This window comes from Gopherus evgoodei, chromosome 16 (genome assembly GCF_007399415.2).
Source record: "Gopherus evgoodei ecotype Sinaloan lineage chromosome 16, rGopEvg1_v1.p, whole genome shotgun sequence".
Lineage (NCBI taxonomy): Eukaryota > Metazoa > Chordata > Testudines > Testudinidae > Gopherus > Gopherus evgoodei.
This window is the reverse complement of record NC_044337.1, coordinates 26,348,321-26,372,313: the sequence shown is the minus strand read 5'-3', so window position 1 is coordinate 26,372,313 and position 23,993 is coordinate 26,348,321. Positions and strand designations below refer to the sequence as shown.

Here is a 23,993-nt window from a genome sequence, read left to right as displayed (position 1 = left end):
CATAAGTCACTACCCAGATGTTACTGACATGGGAATTGGCTAGCTTCCAGAAGGTGACAGGATCAAAAAGCTTTGGAGGATACAGAAAGTTGTCTCAAGGACGTGTTTTAACTGATAGAAGATAGGAGGAGGATAATTCCCTTAGCATTTAGAAAGCCCTTAGTAAGGGTCTTATTCCTAGATCAGTTATACTATATATAACATATATAGGCTTGAGTGCAAAGGATATATTTAAAACTTTTTTTTAGTAGGGAAACAGTATGCTATACCCTTTATATTTAACTCAACTTTCCCAATCTGAATTTGCACAACTAATTCAGCTAAACCACTTCAGAAATTAATTTATTCTTCAGCAAATCACACTGGATTCACTTTAATAATGTATTTATAGTTACATAAATGTGGGTCATTGAAAAATGAACATGGATATTACAAAATGTTGGTGGCATTCAGTAACCAACTGGCAGCAGATTAGAGCATTACAGCTAAGCAAGAAACTCAGTTGGTTGCAAGTCTGTCAAAACTCCTGGCTAGTGTGAATCATCAAAAGAATTACTAGCAGAGGAGTAGAGTAGTAGGAATGGCTCCAAAGATCTGGTTTCCAGTCATCATATTGTCTTGTTCTAAACAGTGCAACTCTGCAGGATACCTAGGGCCAATCCAAATCCATAGATATAAAAGAAAATCTCATCTTCTCACAATCCTTTGATCCTACAGGGTTAGCTATATTCTCCAGGAGTTAAACTTAAAAAGACTGGGCAGAAAAAGTACAGGAGACTTCCATGGTAATCTCTACTTTGGTTTGGTGTGGGAACACAGAGAAATGATAACAGACAAAGTGAAGATGAAAAAGAAGAGGCAGAGAACCATTCTGTGTATCTCTGTCCCCTTGTTCCCTCCTCCTTTCTTTAATCTCTTCTCATACATACCTTCTGAATGCAGACATGTTGTGCTTTTGATCTTCTCTCCATGGAATGAAGCCCTTTTCTTGTTGGCCAGCGCATATGGATAGAGCCAAATCATATTAAAACTGTTTAAAGCATTGCTCTAGACAGGGCCCTTACATGGCTGGCCAAACAGTACTGAGCATATAAAATGTTTATAGTATTTACCACAAGCTAGTTTAGCTGGAAATAATTTTAACTATGATTAAAACTTTGCTAAAATGCTACGTCAGACAGTTATATAGTTCTTAAATATAGTAAAAAACATGCTGTAAAAGGGGCCATAATGAGAAGAATGAGTTTCTGGAAGCATCCATTTACCAGATAACAGAAGACCAGCGGATGAGCAGCAGCATTAAGCATGTGGATTGAAAACAGACACAGGAGTATAAAAGTTCCACCATATGTGATACTGTAAATGAAATCCAGTATTATAATTTGCAAATTATAGGACAAGTTGTGCAAACCTTACTTAACATGCATGGCAGTTACTCATGGAATTACTTGTGAGTGAGTACAACTCAATGAGAAGATTGCAGAATAGCATCCAGTGTGTTTGTCTTGTTGAGCTCCCATTAGGACACTGCCATGCTACTTGCTTGGCTTAGGATGATTTAGGATCTCTAGATTTCCAAGCCTAAAGTTGTGTGTTTGAGTTTTTTTAGTGAATTTTCTCTCCCAGGCATTCAGGATCTAACAACCTGTATAAAATAAAACATGAAGCTCCTCATCATTCTAAAGGGGCTATTTAAATGTGAACAATATCAATATAGTAGCCAAAACATAAACACCCATGTTAAATATATGAAATGTAATCATATGGCACATCAGGGCCCAGTTTTGTGTTTTAACTAAGAAAAACAAATCCTCAAAAACACAAAGCCAGTCTTTGTAAAGCCATCTCCTTTGGCCCTTTTATCTAGTTTTAAAAGGTGCATTGTTTTAATGTGAACTGTTTCCTCAGACTGCATCCAACAAACTGTGTAAGTGACAGAATTGTTGGGTTTTCTGCAGAAATGTTTCCCTACAAAACACTATCTGAATATATTTTATTCCTTTCTTCCCACATCTTAAGCACCTCCAGTGTTGAGACTGAATTCTTAAGCTCACTTTAACCTGAGTTCTTAAGCTTACTTGGTCTGAAAACTCAAAATAAACGCTCATCAAATCAAGTAATGAGGTCTGTTTTGTAATCAGAATTTCTGTCTTGTGTTTTAAGGGCTGAATGTAACAGGAGATTGAATGCTCTTTACTGCTTATGTAATGCCACAGACCCTGCTTGACGGTGGGCGAGACTGAACCTGGGATTTCTGGAGCTTAGTGTATGAGCCTCTACTGCAGGAGCTAAAAGCCATCTGGGCCCTTAGCTAGGGCTGCAGAGCAGACTCAATCTCTCTCTAAGTGGTCTCGGTGCCACTAGATGGAATAGAACACCGCACCCAGAAGGTGTGCGGTTACACTTATATCACACAAGTGTTCTCCTTTGGTGGAATTAATGCATAAATCACCTTAGCTAAACTCACAAGATTTGTATGGCACAAAGGAAATGAAGAGAAACAGTTGAAACCTGATGGACTCTGTCATTTGGTGGACACCCGTGTACCAATTCATCACTCCTTGAACACTTGTAAAAATAATTAAATAGAAAAGTTCATTTTGCTCCTTTTTGCATGGTTGCACCAGTATTTCATGTATATCATTAAGAGCTTATTTAAATGACTTTTGTTGAGTTATAAACAAGAATGATATAAAACACTTTCTGGATGCAATGTCTAATCTAGAATACATCTGTCAATTTCTCTCTCTCTCTTTTGGTCACGGTCCTCACTTGGGGTCTGGTTGGACAGCGAGGTCTAGTGGTCATGGCCGCAAGGGATTGTGAGGAGGGGAGCCTGGGCCCTCCTATTCCACTGGGCTCTGACTCAGGACCCTTTGGTCTACCCAGTAGTCTGGCAACCAAGGCTGCTTAAGGCAGTCCTCCCTGGGCTTCTTCCTCTCATATCCCCCAACCTCCAGGGTCAGATTAGTCCAAGGCTTTCCCCTGGTGGGGAAATCCAAACCACAATAAGAGGGGTTATTCATATTCATATTCTGGAAAAAAGGGTAAACAGCAAGGTGGCAAAATTTGCAGATTATATAAAACTACTCAAGATAGTTAAGTCCCAAGCAGACTGCGAAGAGCTACAAAGGGATCTCACAAAACTGGGTAACTGGGCAACAAAATGGAAGATGAAATTCAATGTTGATAAATGCAAAGTATTGCACATAGGAAAACATAATCCCAAGTATACATATAAAATGATGGGGTCTAAATTAGCTATTACCACTCAAGAAAGAGATTCTGTGGCTAGTTCTCTGAAAACATCCACTCAATGTGCAGTGGCAGTCGAAAAAGTGAACAGAATGTTGGGAATCATTAAGAAAGGGCTAGATAATAAGGCATAAAATATCATATTGCTTTTATATAAATCCATGGTACACCCACGTCTTGAATATTGCATGCAGAACTGGTTGCCTCACCTCAGAAAAGATGCATTGGAATTGAAAAAGCTTCAGAAAAGGGCAACAAAAATGATTAGGGGTATGGAATGGCTGTCACATGAAGAGAGATTAATAAGACTTGGACTTTTCAGCTTGGAAAAAAGACGACTAAGAGGGGATATGATAGATGTCTATAAAATCATGACTGGTGTGGAGAAAGGAAATAAGGAAGTGTTATTTACTCCTTCTCATAACTCAACATCTAGGGGTCACCAAATGAAATTAATAGGCAGCAGGTTTAAAACAAACAAAAGGAAGGTTTTTTCACACAACACCGTCAACCTGTGGAACTCCTTGCCAGAGGATGTTGTGAAGGCCCACACTATAAAAGGGTTCAAAAAAGAACTAGATAATTTCATGGAGGATAGGTCCATCAATAGCTATTATCCAGGATGGGCAGGGATGGTGCCCCTAGCCTCTGTTTGCCAAAAGCTGGAAATGTGCGACAGAGGATGGATCACTTGATGACTGATTCCCTGTTCTGTTCATTCCCTCTGGGGCATCTGGCATTGGCCACTGTTGGAAGACGGAATACTGGGCTAGATGGACCTCTGGTCTGACCCAGTATGGCCGTTCTTATGCTACCAATGTCCAAAGTCCACAGGATACTTTCCTCTCTGGCTAGGGTCCTCCCTTGCCTCTGGGAGGGCCCCTTTGGGCAGCTGTGTCAGTGTCTTAGACTTTTTTCTGCTCTGCACTGCTGGAGCTGTGGGTCTGCTAACCTCCAGCTCTGCCATCCAAATGAGCTAATTCCGTGCCTTTTAATTCCTCCAGCACCTGTTTCTGCAGGTGTGGCAGGGTGGGGCTGGCTGAGCCCAAAATAATTCCTTAACCCCATGTTGCCCAGTGTGGGGCTTGTACACCCCATCATAATCACTCAGTGATCTAGATTTTGATCATAATAAATGTCATTCTGAATGTAAAACTGCTTATCAGATCAGGTCTGCTTCCTCTCCACTGTTGGGCAAGAACAGACGAAGCTGTCAAATCAAAACAACAGCTTAAAACAGTACAATTTTCAAGATGATGGATAATATTTCAGTAAATATAATTTGCATGTTCTGATTTTTAGCCTGGTTCAGAGAAATAGTTATAGGTTTCAGAGTAGCAGCCATGTTAGTCTGTATCAGCAAAAAGAACAGGAGTACTTGCGGCACTTAGAGACTAACACATTTAATTGAGCATAAGGTTTCGGGGGCTACAGCCCACTTCATCAGATGCATAGAATGGAACACACAGTAAGAAGATATTTATACATATAGAGAACATGAAAAGGGGGAAGTACCCATACCAACTGTAAGAGGCTAATTATAATTATTATTATAATTATTTATTTTTCTCCTCATTTTCTTAAATGAATAACCTAATTAGAAATCTTTTTGGGACAATTTAGTTGGAGTTGTCCTACTCTGAGCAGGGGGTTGGACTAGATGACCTCCTGAAGTCTCTTCCAACCCTAATCTTCTATGATTCTATGATTCCATGAAGTGGTACCAACATAATACATCCAAATTCTTTAGTTTGGCTCACTGATATATATGCAGAGCTCTAAAACAGCATGATTGGGAGCTTATGTATAAATATCACAGAGAAAGCAGAGTCTATCACAGAGAAAATATTTATTTTACTCCTTGGTCATTCAGAGGAGCATTATGTATACTAGTAAATCAGATTCTCAGGCATACAGTCAGTTAAGTCTTGAATTCTAGTTTTAAAGAGTGAGTGGATGGTAATCAGAATGATGGCACTGGAGTAACCACCTCCAGAAAAATGAGAACATCTGATATGAAAACATCCATACCAGCTCCCAAGCGCAATGCTGCTCTCAGCAAAGAAAGTCCTTTGGATAAAGATTCTTCTTTCTTCAGTTCCAAGTGTGACTGACTGGCTAGTGGGATGCAAAGATCTAGGATGCCTCCTGTTTTGTTAGCTCCAATGAACCTGCAGTCCTAGCAGCACCTGCTTGCTTGACCAGCCTTGATTTTTTCCTCAAAGATCCATGGTTCCAAGCCTCCGAAAGCTTCAGCAAAAGACTTTGGAACATATACCACCAAGACAGTACTCAGTCTTCCCAGGCTGCTTCATTAACATTGGAGCAAGAGCAGTGTCATCTGCAGTTTAGTGTCATTAGCATGGGTATTGTACTGGGGAAATGGAGTATGGGCCAACACCTTCAAACTAGGATGCCAAAAACACCTAAAAATCTGGTTTGATTTTCAGAGCTGCTAAGTATGAGCAGTAACTATTGATCCCAGTGAGAGTTGTGGGTGCTCAGTACACACTGAAATAATCAGGAAACTTATTAGGTGCCTAACTTTAGGAACCCAAATGTGAAAGTTTTACTCAATATCTTCATCCTGAGGTCCCTTCCAAACCTATGAGTCTATGATCTTTTTTTTAATGTAGATAATGGCACTGAGAGTACACTTTTAAAATTTGCTGACGATACCAAGCTGGGAGGGATTGCAAGTGCTTTGGAGGATAGGATTAAAATTCAAAATGATCTGGACAAATTGGAGAAAGTCCAGAAAAGAGCAACAATGATTAAAGGTTTAGAAAACATGACCTATGAAGGAAGATTGAAAAAACTGGGTTTGTTTAGTCTGGAGAAGAAGGAGGGGGAATGGTAACAGTTTTCAAATACATAAAAGGTTGTTACAAGGAGGAGGGAGACAATTCTCCTTAACCTCTGAGCATAGGACAAGAAGGAATGCTTCAAATTGCAGCAAGGGTGATTTAGGTGGGACATTAGGAACAACTTCCTGTCAGGGTAGCTAAGCATTGGAATAAATTGCCTAGGGATGTTGTGGAATCTCTGTCTTTGGAGATTTTTAAGAGCAGGTGTCATAAATATAAAGGGTTGGGTAACCACCTTCTGTATACAGTACTATAAAATCCCTCCTGGCCACAGGCACAAAATCCTTTTACCTGTAAAAGGTTAAGAAGCTCAGGTAACCTGGCTGGCACCTGACCAAAAGGACCAATAAGGAGACAAGATACTTTCAAATCTGGGAGGGGGAAAAGGCTTTGTTTTGTCTATTCTTGGTCTGTCTGTTCTGTGTGCTTGCCAGAGACAGATCAAGAAGGCAAGAATCAAACTCAAGTTTGAATTAGTAAGTAATAAGGGAATGCGTTAGCTTACTTTTATTTTTGGCTTGTGATTTTCCTTGTCTAGAGGGAGGTTTATCCCTGGATTTGTAACTTTAAGGTTTTGCCTAGAAGGGAGATACACTACGTTCTTGAGTCTTTTATGTGGCACCTTATAGACTAACAGACGTTTTGGAGCATGAGCTTTCGTGGGTGAATACCCACTTCCTCAGATGCATGTGGGTATTCACCCACGAAAGCTCATGCTCCAAAACGTCCGTTAGTCTATAAGGTGCCACAGGATTCTTTGCTGCTTTTACAGATCCAGACTAACACGGCTACCCTCTGATACTTGAGTCTTTTGTTACTCTGTAAAGTACTTACCATCCTGATTTTACAGAGGTAGTTCTTTTACCTCTTCTTTAATTAAAATTCTTCTTTTAAGAACCTGATTGTTTTTTCATCATTTTAAGATCCAAGATTTGGGTCTGTGTTCACCTGTACCAATTTGTGAGGATATTATTCTCAAGCCTGTCCAGGAAAAGGGGTGTAGGGACTTGGGGGGATATTTGGGGAAAGTAGGGCTCCAAGTGGCCCTCCCTAAATGTTTGTTTAAATCACTTGGTGGTGGCAGCGTTATTTAATCCAAGGAATAAGGGAGTTTTTAACCTAAGATTGTAGAAATAAGCTTAGGGGGTCTTCATGTGGGTCCTCACGTCTGTACCCTAAAGTTCAGATGGGGAAGGAACCCTGAGAGCAGGTTAGACAAACACCTGTCAGGGATGGTCTAGATCAGGGATTCTCAAACTGGGACCCCTCAGGGGGTCAAAAGGTTATTACATGAGGGGGTCGCGAGCTGTCAGCCTCCACCCCAAACCCTGCTTTGCATCCAGCATTTATAATGGTGTTAAATTAAAAAAACTTTTTAATATATTTATAAGGGGGGGTCGCACTCAGAGGCTTGCTATGTGAAAGGGATCACCAGTACTACATTTTGAGAACTACTGGTCTAGATAATACTTAGTCCTGCCATGAGTGCAAGGGACTGGACCAGAAGACCTCTCAATCCTTCCAGTTCTATGATTCTATTTTTATATTTCAGCTGAACATAGCTTCTTACGAGGCTACCTTAGTAGGAATAAACTAATTTGTCAAGATAATCCAAATATTTCAACACAAGACCAGATTACATATCTGAACCGACAATCTATTTGGAATCTTAGCATGATATTAACAAGAGGAAGCCCAAGTGAACACTAAATACCATTATATCTACCAGAAATCTCATATATTTTAAAAGGACACTGCCAAGATATGAAGACAAACTTCAGTTTCTTAAAAGCGTTTTTCTCTCACTTTTTAGAAAAACTGATTGCATATTCCACTTCCCCCACTTGCATGCATGTACCAACATGTTATTATAGGGCTGTTCTGGTCACTTAGTTACACACTAGTTATTTATTGTCCATGAGGGATGGGCTGCACACACGAGTTTCTTATTGCATGGTTAATCAAATAAAGGCAAGCAGGTTTTGAAGAATTTGTTTTCCAAACCACTACTCTCAAATTGCAAACCCTCATCATACAGAATGACATAGTTTCTGGAAACATATGAGCAATAAAAAGGTAAGTCGTATTTTGGGCCAACCAATCTCAACAGTGGCCCTTTAATCAAATATGTTGCCTAGTTTTGGTAAAACAAGGCTCCATTTCTATGACTTTATGTGTCATAATATCTTCAGTGTCTATTCAGTCAAGTCAAGGGAAGCAGTGTGTTGTACCCAGGCTCTCACTGAATCCCACAGATCCACCTGGAATCTAGTAGCTGTGAAGGTTGTTACTTTACCTTAAAACTGGTAACAGAGCACTTATAAATAAAATAATGAAACATCCAAGTTGTCCGAAGTCACTGATATCAAATCTTTTCATTAGGACAAATAGAGGCAATAGCTTGTATTGTGTGGTTACCATGTTCATTCTGCTTCCAAACGAGTCTTATTAGATAATGGGGAAGCATGTCTGTATATTGGGGGAACAGACTCCAGTCAAAATCTCTTATGAATTCTATTGCATAGATAGATAATAGAGAATGTTGGGTAGTTATCACAACACTACTTTACCCTTTCTCGAGGTGATATACCTCCCTTCCTTAGTTTCATGTGCTGCTTTACACAGAACTATGTTAAGAGAACTTAATTTATTATTTACTGCACTGAATCAAGCACACTGAAAGAGATACAATCCTGACTTCTATTCACTAGATAGGTACAAACGAAAAAGCATGTTTGTAACAAACACTGATTCCATCCAATTTCTGTTTCATGTACAAATACTCTATCTATTCCTTACGTAGCATTTGTGTTCAGTGATAAATTATACTTATTTATAAGTTATCAATCTTTATCAAAGCTCGGCTGTCCGAGATACTCTACCTCTTAGAGGACTGCTCCATGGAAAGAAGTCTGACAAAGAAGCACAGAGTAATACCACCGGGCATGGTGGTCCCTGGCAGGAACTGATGTGGTGACAAGGCTGGTGGGGAGACAGACTTGGTTAGCAGTACTGTGCCCTTGCCAACCTGCGTTGGCCAACCCCAGGGATTAATTCTAGGGAAACATAGTGCCGGAATACCTCTGTGCTTTTATTCACAAGTACAGAGGAAAATACCTACTTGGCTTATACACTGGCTATTAAAAATGTGGAGCTTGCCAACCACTAACCTCAGAAATGCTTATTTTCCAGTTTCAGGTGAAATTAGAGATCGATAAACCCATTAGGCAAACAGTGCTGAATGCACTCTTCATCTACAATCTCTTCAAGTGAAGAATAACTTCTAAAGGTTTTGATTTTACTCATTTTTTAAAAGATGATAGGATTTGCCATTCTACTTCTGATAAGAAGGCAAAACTCCCTTCTTGACAACTGGAGCATAATATCTCATGAGCATCTTAGCTCACCACCTGCAATCGTTATTAGCAGTTATACAATCATGCATCTATTTCTATGATGCTGCCACAATATTTGACTCTGACCACCCTTGGCACTGAATTCCAGACTAACTAAATGCCATGTGATTTGTTCTAAATTGATTGGCTATTTATTTTACCAAGTGACCACTTGTTCTGGGTATTACAAATATACTGAAGTCAGGTGCTCACTACTGAAAAATTCATCACTGACAGTTCTATAACTATTACATTTTTGGGATCATCTAGATCACTCAATGCTCTGAAGTTCAGAATGAGGTACTGATTATCTGACAATTCTTTCAGCATACCTATTTAATTACAATAAAATGCAATTTTCCCATTTGAAATGCAATGAATTCCTAGGCAGAATGCTGATGTGAATTGGATTCACTGTATGAGCACGTCAAGCCTAGAAACTCCAGTTGCATAAACTAGAAATAATTGTTTATGTAAGTACAGATGTAATATTGACACGTTGTTGAGATTCAAATATTCACAACAACTTTTTATACCTGCAAGATCTTCCTTGGAGGAGACTAGTCGAGGAGAGCTGCTTCCTGGCTCAATTCTTAAGGATAATCTAGAAAACAGGATTTTAGACACATCAGTAGTGAAAGCATTCACTGCAGTTAGAAAGATAAACAGAAGAAACTAAATTTTATTTTAAGTAGGAAGTCTGGTTTGATCTGAAAGCACATTTATTTTTTTAGCTTCATGACAAAGCAGGTCCAGGATTCCTAAAGTAAACCTCTGCCCTTTAAATCCACCTAAGAAACTAAGAGATATGTTCAAAATGTCAGTGTGAATTTACCTTTTATACTTTCTGTCAAAGCAAAAATATGAATCTGAAAATGCAGACACGAAAAGAAGGATTCCTTGGTAAGCTGGGTGCAGGCAAACAATATGATTTTACTATGGCCAAATGTAAAATTATACATCTAGGAACCACAAATGTAGGCCCTACTTACAAAATGAGGGACTCTATTTTGAGCCGCAGTGACTCCGAAAAGAAATGGGGGGTCATGGTGGATAATCACATGAACATGAGCTCGCATGTGTGATGCTGTGGCCAAAAGAACTAATGTGACCCTTGATTGTATAAAAAGGGGACTGCATAGGAAGGTTATATTACCCTTTGTATTTGGTACTAATGGATTGCTATTGGAATACTGTAGCCAGTTCAGGTTACCACAATTCAAGAAGGGTTTTAATAAATTGGAGGCAGTTAAGAGAAGAGCCATGTGAATGATCAAAGGATTGGAAAATATGCTTTACAGAGACTGAACTCCGTGAGTCTATCTGTTAAACATAACTAAGAGAAGGTTAAGGAGTGGTTTGATCAATCTATGAACACCTGCATGGAGAACAGAATTTTGATAATCTAGGGCTCTTTAATCTAGGAGGCAAAGGGAATAACAAGATTCAATGGCTAGAAGTTGACGCTAGACAAAAATCAAACTAGAAATAAGGCACAATTTTTTAACAGTGAGAGTAATTAACTATTGGAACAAGTTACCAAGTGATGATTCTCTATCACTGGAAAATGTTAAATCAAGATTTAATGTGATTCTAAAAGATATGCTCAAATTCAAGCAGGACTTAAATTCAGGGCAGTTCTATGACCTGTGTTGTAAGGATGTCAGACTAGATCATAATGGTCCGTTCTGGTCTTATCTATGAATCTGGTCATACATCTCTGTCATCTAACTTCCCATTTTTGTTGCTGTTGCACAGATTATCCATACATTTACCGTCTTCCATATTTAGGCTGAAGACTGCTAGACTCACATTTTTCTAAATAACCCATTGGGATAAGAATATTACAAAGGGCTGCATATTTGCTGGTTCCAGGAGGCCATGTTATGCTATAGGATCACCTTATAGTACGAACTTTACATTTTTAGCACACATGACAAGGGGCCACACTTTTAAACAAAGTTTCTTTTTTCTCTTATGTACCAGCCTCCTGTATGATTCTTCATGCAGTTGTTGGATTTTTGGTTTGACTGACACTGACCACGTGGCAACACTGTCTAGCTAAGTCAAGAGATCTGATCTAATATAGCTACAGCAGGCAAAAAGTGCAGACACCAGCACATAAGTGAACTTCAAAAGATATCTGAAGGCAAATACCACAAATCATATGTCACTCTGAGACCCAAAAACAGATTTTGGAAGTAAAGACCCATAGAAAAGGAAATTTGCAAGAATGAATTCTTCTTCCATTCCTTTCACTTTGGAAGGGAAACCAAGTGGTTTTTCAGTGGCTTCTTCAAATATATTTGAAAAACATGGAGCATAAAATAACAAATACAGTATTCCTTTTCTCTGCAGCCAAGCTTATTGAAAACCTAGAACAGTTTTGATATCCTTTGAAACTGCAGCTTTGAGATTTGGGTGAGGTTACTGGTAAATCAAATTCAGTTTAGACAAACAGTTTTATTAATTTTTTAAATCTAAGTAGCTGAACATGCTATTAAAAGGGAAACATTTGAAAGCATAAGCATCAACTACAATAAACCTGTTTCAAACAGTTAATATTGGAAATGCTTTCCCTCATGGGCATAGCACTGCTGAACTGTCTCTCAAAGTGAGATGTGAATGGGTAAAAGAGCACTAAATTCATAAATCACGCAAACTTATTCATGTAAGAAGCGAGGTGCTAAGTTAACCAGTTAGATGAAAAACTCCAATGGTAACAACAAAAACATGGCTGATATTTTGCAAAGGGTTCTGTTCCGTGCTCTAGAATTTATAGTCTATTGCCATTAAATGATCCCTGTAAATCTCTGTAACAACAGGCTTCAAGGTAGATATGAAACATTCCTCTCCACTGAAGGAGGAGATGGCATTGTTTATTCCCATTAGCAGGATCTCAGGATCTAGAAAATGACAGGCTTCTTTCAAAAGCCCTGCTTTGCAGAGGATATTACAGTAATATAATCCACAGCATGCTTCTGCTGTGGCTGAAGGAATTTTGGAAAAGAGTCCTGTACAACTGGTTAGCCTCCCAGTGTGTTATTTTAATCACGTTATAACAAACATCTATCATTTGGGAATACCCCATAATGAAACGGAATAACCAGATGGTATTACTGGAGTCTTGTCCCTGCAAATGGGATTTTATCCTCTGCGCCCGTGGTTCTAGGATTGTGAAAACGTTCCAACAATTGTTAATTCTGTGCTTTATAATTTTCTGTATCTTCATTCTTTTGATCCCAACTTTGTTCACTTTTGAGACAGAGCTTTTACTTACTATTCCAGAGTTTTATTATTTAAGTTGGGTTTTTACTGAAACATTTTACAGTTTATTCTCTGGTCTTTTACAACTGGACTATGTGCTGATGGTGGAAGATTTGAATGGCAAGCTGAGTATGTTGGATGAACTCTTATACTAGGATTCAAGGCGCTTATACAAAATGGATTATGTGTTTTACTCTGACCTCACATAACTGAGTTGTTCCTTAACCAAAGGAGAAGCAATGGCAGAGACATAACAGTCAGTTTTCAGCACTCTAGTTCCAGCCATTCCATAAATGGGGACACATCACATCTTTATCTGCACATTTTTGGGGAAGAGATAGAACAATGCTATTTACTTCAGCATATACCTGATAAAAATCTAAACATACAAGTACTCCACTGCTTAGCTGTAACAGGGTAAAGCTATGGATGCAGGCAGTTTCACTGGCAACCACAGGAACATGACAATGACAGGATACTGAAAATGTCAGAATATACTTTGAATCCTATTTCCTGTGTAGTTTCATAGTGAGTACCTTCACTGTTCTTGTGTGTCCTCTTCATCTACTATTTCTTTGTCCTCACCATGAAAAAGGGCCAGTAATGTCTTAATACACTTGATGATGATATCTCCAAGTCAGAAAAAAAACTTAAAATTAGGGTGATCTTCACAAGACACAATGCAAGCGATCTAAATTTACAAGTTCCTCTATAGCTCAACAAATGCAGGTGAATTTGGAGGCCCTCACACTGAGAATTAATACACACGTTAACATTTATTAGTTAACCAGTTACAGGAATTAAGAAAATGGTGAAAATGATCTTATATTTCAGGGGTGCTGAGTAACTCAAATTTCAAGGTGACTTCAACTGAGCTGTAGTGCTCAGTCCTTCTGAAGTACACTGCACATAGGACACAATATGGAGAAAGTGTATTTGGCTAAATCTACACGACAAAGTTTTGTCAGCATAGCAATGTTGGTCAGGAGAGTAAAAAAACCCACAATCCTGACACACATAGCTATGCTGGCAACGCTCCCCTGTGACGGGTCCAGTCACAGAGACCCCCGTGGGACTGTCACCTGATGTGCTGAAATTACCCTGAGCCCATTTTCCCTGCCAGCTTGGGACTTCCAGCACCCTGCCCTGTTGAGCAAGACACACTAGCCTGCTGCAACACAGACCCAGGGTTTGAACCACCCCCCCAAAGCTGCAGACTTAACTGAAAACAACTTAGCAGGTTACCTATCTCCAGCACCCAGACACCCAGTTCCTAATGGGATCCAAACCCCAAATAAATCCATTTTACTCTGTATAAAGCTTATACATGGTAAACACATAAATTGTCCATCCTCTATAATGCTGATAGAGATATGCACAGCTGTTTGCTCACCCAGGTATTAATCACTTACTCTGGATTTATTAATAAACAAAAGTGATTTTATTAGTATAAAAGTAGAATTTAAGTGGTTTCAAGTAATAACAGACAAAGTAAGTCACCAAGCCAAATGAAGCAAAAACCCACAAGTGTCGGCCTAATACATTAAGAAGCTGATTACAGGTAATATCTCACCCTCAGAGATGTCACAATAAGCTTCTTTCACAGACTACACTCCTTCCTAGTCTGGCCCCAATCCTTTCCCCTGGTACAGTCCTTGTTAGTTCCAGCAGACATCTCAGGTGGTAAGCAGGGGTTTTCTCATGACTGGCAGCCCCCTATGTCCTGCTCGACCCCCTTTTATAGCTTTGGCACAAGGCAGGAATCTTTTGTCTCTCTGGGTCCCCACCCCTTCTTCTAAATGGAAAAGTACCAGATTAAGATGGATTCCAGCATCATGTGACAAGGTCACATGCCACTGTAAGACCCCTAGTCTCCATTCTTCCTGGGTTGGCCCACAAGTACACATGAAGGTTGCAGGTAAATAAACCATTTACAACCAATTGTCCTAGTCAATGGGTGCCATCAAGATTCTAAACCACCATTAATGGCCCACACATTGCATAATTACAATAGGACCTCAGAGTTATACTTCTATTATACTTATATTTCTAGCTTTAGATACAAGAATGATACATGCATACAAATAGGAAGAATATGTTCAGTAGTTTATAACCTTTGTTATGATACCTTACAAGAGATCTTTTGCATAAAGCATATTCCAGCTGCATCATATTCACACTCATCAGCATATTTCCATAAAACACATGGAGTGCAATGTCACTCCCCCTTCTCTCAAATCCTCCCCCACGTAGATGCAGCTATACCAGCCAAAAAGTTCTTTTGCCAATATAGTTTATGTTGTTCAGGGAGGTGATTTATCTATACTGGCAAATTAAAGAGAAAAGGTGGGTGAGGTAATATCTTTTATTAGAACAATTTCTGCAGGTGAAAGAGACAAGCTTTTGAGCTACACAGAGCTTTTCGGGTCTGGGAAATGTACTCAGAGTGTTCATTTACAAAGCAATTAAATACCACTGGCCCATGTCAGCTGACTTAGGCTCGCAGGGCTCGGGCTGTGGGACTGTAAAATTGCTGTGCAGATGTTCAGGCTCGGACTCTCCCCCAAACGGGGACCCAGTGTCGACTGAAGCAAAGTCTTGGCCTTTATGTGGCCTTCTGCTATGAAAACCTTAAATTCTTCCCTTGCATCTTCAGGAAGCCTGTCAGTAAATATGGACATTTATTTCCAGTTTATGAAGTCTTTCTTTGATAAAAGTGCCTGCTGATTAGTTATGCACATTTGGAGAGATGAGGTGGAATAAATTTTTCTTTCCATCAAATCAAACCTCTTGGCATCATCCTCTTTGGGAATTGATTTGAATCTCCCTAGCCTTGACCTCTCATTGGTGGCAATGACTACAGACAACCTGCCAACCTGAAACATATTCTCATCAGTAACTGCACACCGCACCATAATAACTCTAGCTCAGGAACCAATCCATGCAACAAACCTCGATGCCAACTCTGCCCACATATCTACACCAGCGACACCATCACAGGACCTAACCAGATCAGCCACACCATCACCGGTTCATTCACCTGCACATCCACCAATGTAATATACGCCATCATATGCCAGTAATGCCCCTCCGCTATGTACATCGGCCAAACTGGACAGTCTCTACGGAAAAGGATAAATGGACACAAATCAGACATTAGGAATGGCAATATACAAAAACCTGTAGGAGAGCACTTCAACCTCCTTGGCCACACTATAGCAGACCTTAAGGTGGCCATCCTGCAGCAAAAAAACTTCAGGACCAGACTTCAAAGAGAAACTGCTGAGCTTCAGTTCATCTGCAAATTTGACACCATCAGCTCAGGATTGAACAAAGACCGTGAATGGCTTGCCAACTACAGAACCAGTTTCTCCTCTCTTGGTTTTCACACCTCAACTGCTAGAACAGGGCCTCATCCTCCCTGATTGAATTGACCTCGTTATCTCTAGCTTGCTTGCTAGCATATATATACCTGCCCCTGGAAATTTCCACTACATGCACCTGAGGAAGTGCATATTCACCCACGAAAGCTCATGCTCCAAAACGTCTGTTAGTCTATAAGGTGCCACAGGATTCTTTGCTGAAAATACAGAGAAACTCTCTAAGACAATAACCATGAAGTAAACCATCTGCAACTACTTGCAGAAGTTACTCCTCAAGCACTACTCTGTGAGTCATTTCAATAGAACTGTTTGCAACAAGATACTATTCAAAGTAAGGATGGCAGGACCACCCCACATGTTGAAAGAGAGGGCGTGATATCACTGTCAAGGTTTCAGATATGGCTTTAGATTCTGCATCAGCATAATTGTAAAGTTCAGTAAAACTGTTATCTGTTTGGTTACACCAAATTATACTCTTAAAATTTATAGTTTGTGGAAACTCTATGGGTGAAATCATGGCTCCAGAGAAATCAATGGGAGTTTTGCCATTTACTTTAACAGAACCAGGATTTCATTCTATATTTAAAAATATCTACTCATTTTTAACTCAAGAATCTAGAAAAAAGTAAAAAAATATGGTAAAGGACCAAAAGACAAGCTAATTTAGAACTCGTAGTAAATGTTACACATTTTCAAAGACCTAGCAACATGAATTGTTTAGATCGGGGAGGTCAAACTACGACCCGTGGGCCACATCCAGCCTGTGGGATTGCCAGCCTCAAGGCATAATGGGGCTAAGGCAGTCTCCCTGAATGCCCTGGCCCACACTGCTCCCAGAAGCGGCTGGCACCAGGTCCCTGCGGCACCTGGGGGAGGGTTAGGGTTAGGGAGTCGCGGCCAATGGAAACTTCGGGGGATGGTATCCGCAGGCAAGGGGAGCTGCTGCCCAGCCCCACCCCCAGGGGCCACTGCTGGACATGCTGGCCACTTCTTGGAGCAGCACAGGGCCAGGGCAGGGAAGAAGCCTGCCTTAGCCCCACTGTGTGCCACTGCCACAATGGAGCTTCTTGAGGTAAGTGGTGCCGGGCTGGAGCCTACACCCCGAGCCCCTACTACACCCTGCACCCCAACACCCTGCCCTGAGCCCCCTGCCGCAGCCCAACCCCCTGCCCTGAGCCCCCTCCCGCTCTCTGCACCCTCTCCCCCTGCCCTGAGTCCCCTCCTGTAACCCACACTCCTCCTGTGACACAACGCCTTGCCGTGAGCCCCTTCCTGCACACCATACCCCCTCCTAAACCCCACATTCCCTCCCGCACCCCAACTCCCTGTCCCAGCCCTACATTAATGGCCCTGCATAAAATTTCCCCACCCAGATGTGGCCCTCAGGCCAAAAAGTTTGCCCACCCCTGGTTTAGCTAAATAAACTGTGGCAACTAGACCTCATCTACTGTCAGTCCCAGTCCAGTGCGATACCTACATTTCATGTCGTCCTTGCCCATGGAAACACTCCGCACCCATCCCACAAAGTCTGGGTAGTATAAAGAACCCGTCTATCAATACCTCTTATCTGAAGCAATCAACATAATTTCAGTGCTTGAGAGTCTATCATGGCTAGTCTATCATCATTCAATCTAATCTATAAAACTCCCCAGATACTCCATTTCCCCCTAAAAGATAGGGAGAGAAATGTGCAAACACATGCCCACCCACAGTAGGGTTGCCAACTTTCTATTTGCAGAAAACCAAAAACCCTTGCCCTGCCTCTACCCTTCCCCTTCCCCAGGGCCCCACCCCTGCCTGACCCCCTCTCCAAGGCCCCGCCCCTGCTCACTCCATCCCCCTCCTTCCATCATTCGGTCTCCCCCACCTCTGCTCACTCGCTCATTTTCAATGAACTGGGGCAAGGGGTTAGGGTGCAAGAGGGGGTGAGGGCTCCGGGCGATGTTTACCTCAGGCGGCTCCCGGAAGCAGCAGGCATGTCCCTCTGGCTCCTAGGCGGAGGCATGGCCAGACAGCTCCATGCACTGCCCCTGCCTGCAGACATCACCCCCACAGCTCCCATTGGCTGTGGTTCCCGGAGGAGAGGCGCAGTACTCAGGAGTGGGGCAACACGCAAGACCTCACAACCGCCCCTATGCCTAGGAAACAGAAGGAGATGCAGACAGCTTCCCAGGAGCCGCACAGAACCAGACAGGCACCCTGCCTGCCCCACTGCAGGCGGTCAACTGGACTTTTAATGGCCGGAGCCACCAGGGTCCCTTGCCAACCAGGCGTTCCATTTGAAAACCCTAACCCACATATACCTGGATACAAATGAAGCACTGACTTTTGAAAAACACAACCCAAAGATCTCTCACATGGCAGCAGTTGGACACTGGAGCATCAAAGCTGACATCTTTGGCCTGTACAGAGGCTGAGTGCAATGTTGTCTATTGGTGGTGGCTGACTTTCATGCTCCATGTGTTTAAAACTAATTTCTGTCTCAGTCATACCCACAAGGCAGTAAATCAAGTTCCATGGCACCCAGTATGAGAACCAAATCATTCATGACTCTTCCAACAGCAATCACATTGCTGTGTATGGATCAGAATATGGACTGACATTTATTTTACTGATCACTCTGACCATCTGATCTTGAGCTTTGCTGCAGCTACTGTCTCCAGGACTAATTTCCAAGCATAAAGGCTATGCTTCACCACTGTGGGTGAACATGGTTTTTATGTAATAACTCAATGCTGACAAAGAGAAAAGAATAAAAACTTGTCAACATTTCAAAACACAACTGTAATATAGATGTCCAGCGAGGCTGTAGATAGGATGGATCCAGCTGCCATACTGGAAAGTTCTGAATGATGAGGCAGAACTTGAAGTAAAATCTCTGAAAATAAATTGAGAGGAATTTTAGTAAACTAATAAACTGCCTACTTACTATAAAACCAAAAAGAATAAGGACAAAATAGCTTTTGAAAAACAAAACTGTGCATTCAGTTGTTTTTTCCTCTTGTGCTTCTGGAAAAGTAAAGGAAACAAAATGTTATAAAAAAGCAGGTGCCCTGAAAATTTCCTGAAGCATCCTATAGCTGGAGTGCACCGAATGGGAACTAGTCCTCTATGATTTCTTCTATTAGTATAAATAGAAGTTTTATTATTACAATATCTTTGCATATTTCTGTATAGCTCATGTAAGTATAATTTTCCTGATGACAGGAAGAGAGAAACTTAATATATTGCAGAAATAAAACATGCAATAGTTCTTTAATACAGTCCTGCTTCAACAAAGAGACATCTTCCAGCATTATAGTTTGGACTGAGACCTCTGAGAAACTCTTTACTTTCACTTCTCCTCTTTGAGTCCAGTTCTGACACTCTTACTCTGGGCTAGACTGTCACAGCCATTATGTATTTGCACAGGTAAGTCCCCCTTACTGCCCTGATCAAATTGTCATTCCAGCTGCACTGAAGAGAACAAAGGCTACTTGTCCAGCATTCTATGAGGCAAACAAATGGGCAGATAGGGGGCAACAAAGATGGGAAATGAAGTCTCCTCCTGCCTCAGTAACTGGCTGTGCACACAGAAGGGAATTCGCTGCTCCACAAGAAGAGATGAAGCAATTTATTCCTCCTTGTAGAACAAGAGGAGGAGCTGAGGAGGTAGTGTGACGCAGACACACACTTCATTATCTGGGATGATACCCTCCTGAAGGCAGGTTTTAAAGTAACAATCTAGGCCTGACGCCCACATCGCTCCTCTGCAGATCTCTCAGATGGAGACGTTCTTGAGGAAGGCAACAGATGAGATCAATCTTGTGGAATGTGTAAAAATCAAGTCTGGAAGTGTCATGTTATGAGAATTTGGTAGAATTCTCATACGAAATTTTAAACCCTCTTGGATAGTCTTTGGGCTGATATCGCCGAGCCCTTAACTCTTTCTGTTAGAGAGAGAAATGGACTAGGGGACTTCCTAAAGGCCTTTTTTGTCCTGTTGAGGTATAATGCAATGGCTCTCCTAACTTCTAGGGTAAGCAGCATGGCCTCCCTCTTGTCTCAGTGAGGCTTGGGGTAGAGGGCGGGAAAGTGAATAGACTGATTCATGTGAAACAAGAAAGTCACTTTAGGGATGAACCTTGGATGTGGCCTAAGTGTAACCCTGTCAGGGAAGAATACTGTATACGGGGGATGTGCCATCAGAGCTCGTATTGCTCCTATTCTTCTAACTGAGAAAACAGAAAGACCCTTTTCATCAATAGGTATGCTACCATAGGTTTGAAGGGAGGTCTAGTCAGGCCTTCCAACACTAGGTTTAGATCCCATGAGGGGGTAGGAAGTTAAAATTGAGGGAAGAGGTTTGTTATTCGCTTAAGAAACCTTTTACTGGTTAGGTGCAAAAGTATTGAGTACCCCTCTCCAGGTTGCTGAAATTCTGTAATAGCTGCTAGTTGGACCCTGGGAGAGCTCTGGGATAACCCCGATGTTTTAAGGATCAGGGCATATTCCATAATATGTGGAAGAGTTGCTGATACTGGAGAAATTTGTTTGGACAGTCACCAAATCTGGAACCTGGACCATTTCTGCAGTGTAGTACGTCATGTGGTGGACTTCCTACTGTACTTCCTACTGTACATTAAACCCTCTTGCACTTCCTTTGAGCATGACCTCTCTAGGTGCTGTAACCACATAGAAGCCATGCTTTGAGGCAGAGGATCCCCAGGTTGGGATGAATGGTATGCCCTTTGTCCTGAGAAAGAAGGTGTGGAGTGGCTGGAAGGGAGATCAGTGGGCACATTGAAAACCGTATCACGTAAGGGTACCAGGTCTGACTTGGCCATGTGGGAGCAATCAAAATTACTTAAGCGCCGTTCCTCTTTATCTTTAGCAGGACTTTCAGGAGAAGAGAAAATGAAGGGAAGGCGTAAAGATCCTTGGGAGAAGGTGCGCATCACCCAGAGAGTGCTGGCTGATCCCTGTCCTGGAACAGTACCGCGGACACTTCTTGTTCCGATAAGTGGCAAACAGATCTGTGGATGGTGTTCCCCACCATATGAACAAGTCATGAAGTACTGACAGGTGCATCTCCCACTTGTGGTTGTGCAGGAAGGTGCAACTGAGCTTGTCCACTACCACACACTGCACGCCCAGGAAGTAAGCCACGGATAAGATGACGTGACAGATGCACCAGTTCCACAGTTCCATTGCCTCTGTGCATAGAGAGGGCAATCTGGCTCCTCCCTGGCAGTTGATATAATACATGCAGGCTATGTTGTCCATCAGGAGCTTTATATATGATCCTGTTATCCACAGGAGGAAATTGGCTTAGCTCAAGGAGATTGCTGTGCAGGGAGATCTCTGCAGGCAACCATTTGCCTGGTGGCAGTGGGCAGTGATACGGGTTTGTCCAGACTGTCCCTACTTGGTCTGTAAACTGAGCTGAACCACAGCTGTAGGCATCACATGTGAAGTCTGGCATGTGGAATCATTGCCGTGCTGGTTGCTGTATGCCCCAGGAGCTGGAGGCAGATTCTTACTGGCACCTGAGGGCTGCATTGAGCTGTGTCTACAAGCGATACCAGGGACAGAAATTTGTCCTGAGGTAGGAAGGCTTTGGCCTCTAGCATGTCTAGGTTGGCCCCTATGAACTCTAGATGTCATACTGGTGTGAGTGTTAACTTCTGGGAACTGATCTACAGGCCCAGCGCCGTGAACAAGTGTGTCATGTCTTCGGTGGCTCAATGAGACTCCTGAAGCAGCCAGGCCCTGAGGAGACAATTGTCCAGGTAACGGTAGATCATGATCCCTTGAGATCACAGATGAGTGGCCACAGAGAGAACTTTGAAAAATACTCGAAGGCCCGATGAAAATCCAGATGAAAGGACTTTGTATTGGTAGTGGCCGTGGCACAGAGTCAGCCTGAGGAAACGTCTGTGAGCTGGCAGTACTGAGATGCGAAAGCAGGCATCCTTGTATATCAAGGGCAGAAAACCAGTCTCTCTCTTCCAGTGATGGAATGATCATCAATAGGGTGACCAACCTGAACTTCTGGGCTTTGACTAACTTGTTGAGAGCTGTGAGGTCCAGGATGGGTCTCCAACCTCCCTTCTTTTTGGGTATTAGGAAGTAATGAGAGTTGATGCCTTATAGATGTTGAGATACTGGTTCTACAACTGACTCCTAACTGCACGAGTCGATTTATATCCTGCTGTAGTAGACTCTTGTGAGAAAGGTCCCTGAAGAGGGACAGAGAAGGATGTTGTGGAGGGGTAGGGAGGTGAAGTGGATGGAATATCCAGATCTGACTATCTCTAGGACCCATCTATCCGATGTTATACGCTCCCAGGTACTCCGGAACGCTGCCAAATGATGGCCAAATTGGTGTGTGGTCACATAATATTTTTTGTCTGATGGCTTGCATGTCAGGCCACCGAAGCTAGGGTTTGCCAGACTGGGTTTAGCTGGCTCTAGGATGGCCTCATTGATTGGGAGGGCGATTTTTGTGGTAGATGAAGAATAGAGGATATTGATAAGCAGGTGGTGCATATCTTTAACCTCCAATGGCATGCAGAGGGTGTCCTCCATTCTCTTTGCCAGCTCTTCGAACAAGTGGATATCATCTGCCAAGGAAGGTGGCAATGGCATGATCACTTTCTCCAGCAAAGAAGAGGATATGGCCTTGGGGGGTGACCTCCTCCTCTATATCCACTCTTTCTCCTCTAATTCTTGAGGTTCTGATGCCTGTGATGCCGTCGCCAAGGGCGCATGCCTCTCAAGGACTGCCCACAGCTCCAAGTATGGCCACTGGCGTGGCATAGGCTTGGTGGAGGTGCCCACGGGTGACCATACAAAGATGGAAGATGCCATTTGGTGGCACATTCCTGGATCTTGTCAATATTGGGTCCCATATGAAGCTTGGGAGGAGTATAGAGAAACTCTGTCTGGCTCACTGTCCAATCCCTTACTCGACATTGGAGGGGCATGGCATGACTCTGGGGAAATACCCCTTGATCAGCCGTGGCTCGTTGCCATAATCTTGGTAGTAAGGGACAGAGTCAGGAGCTTCCAACATAGCTAGTTCACCGGTCTCATGGAATTCTGCCAGTACAGGGTGTCCCAGTGTTGTAGGCGGTGCCAGGGGAAATGGAGACCTTGCCTGTACTGATCTCTCGGTTGCCAGATGGGCCGATGCTGCTGGCAGATGACAGCTCGTGTACCAGGAGCATGTTAGGGCATTTGCCCTTGTATTTCTGTACCGAAGATTCGGTGCCTGTGCCCAAAGTGTTCATGGGCCTATCAACAGTACCGAACACTGACAGTCACCAGGAGGCATAGGTGCTGGACGATCTTGGTGACAATGGTGCAGAGGATACCGAGCAAGATGGTGATCGCTTTTGACTATCCCTGGGCTCGTTGAGGGGACTTCCCACTCTCTTTTTCGACTTGTGAGAGGAATCCCCAGACCATTTTTTCGAGCCACTAGCCTTCAAGTTGAAGGTTGAGCGGAAAACTCATGTCTGCCTGAGGGCTGGTGTTGTAGAGCCACCTCCATAAAGATGTTTTTCTGGCAGAGCTCTCTATCCTGGCAGACCTCGGCTGCAGCTGCTGGCAGAGGGAACACTTTTGTTGGCTGCGGCCCTCACCAAGGCAGAGAATGCACCGGGAGTGCTCGCCTGACCGAGATTGCCTTGCTGCAAGTGCAACACTTCTTGAAGCCTAGAGAGCTAGGCATGCCCTTGTCTCCCCCCTGCCTCCAGCCCACAGGGGTCACCACAAGAACATAATCTTTTCTTTCTTCTTTTTGTTATTATTGTTGTTTAAGGCATGGTCAAATAAAAGTC

General features: G+C 42.4%; 1 protein-coding gene across 3 annotated transcripts in view; it reads right to left on the bottom strand.

The window, feature by feature from the left end:
- RALGPS1 (Ral GEF with PH domain and SH3 binding motif 1) overlaps positions 1-23,993 on the bottom strand; it is a 355,807-nt gene that overhangs the window by 69,531 nt on the left and 262,283 nt on the right. For all 3 annotated transcript variants that reach the window (XM_030535186.1, XM_030535187.1, XM_030535188.1), the window contains one exon: positions 10,054-10,121. In XM_030535186.1, the coding sequence (XP_030391046.1) occupies positions 10,054-10,121 (68 nt within the window). The remainder of the gene's footprint in view (positions 1-10,053; positions 10,122-23,993) is intronic.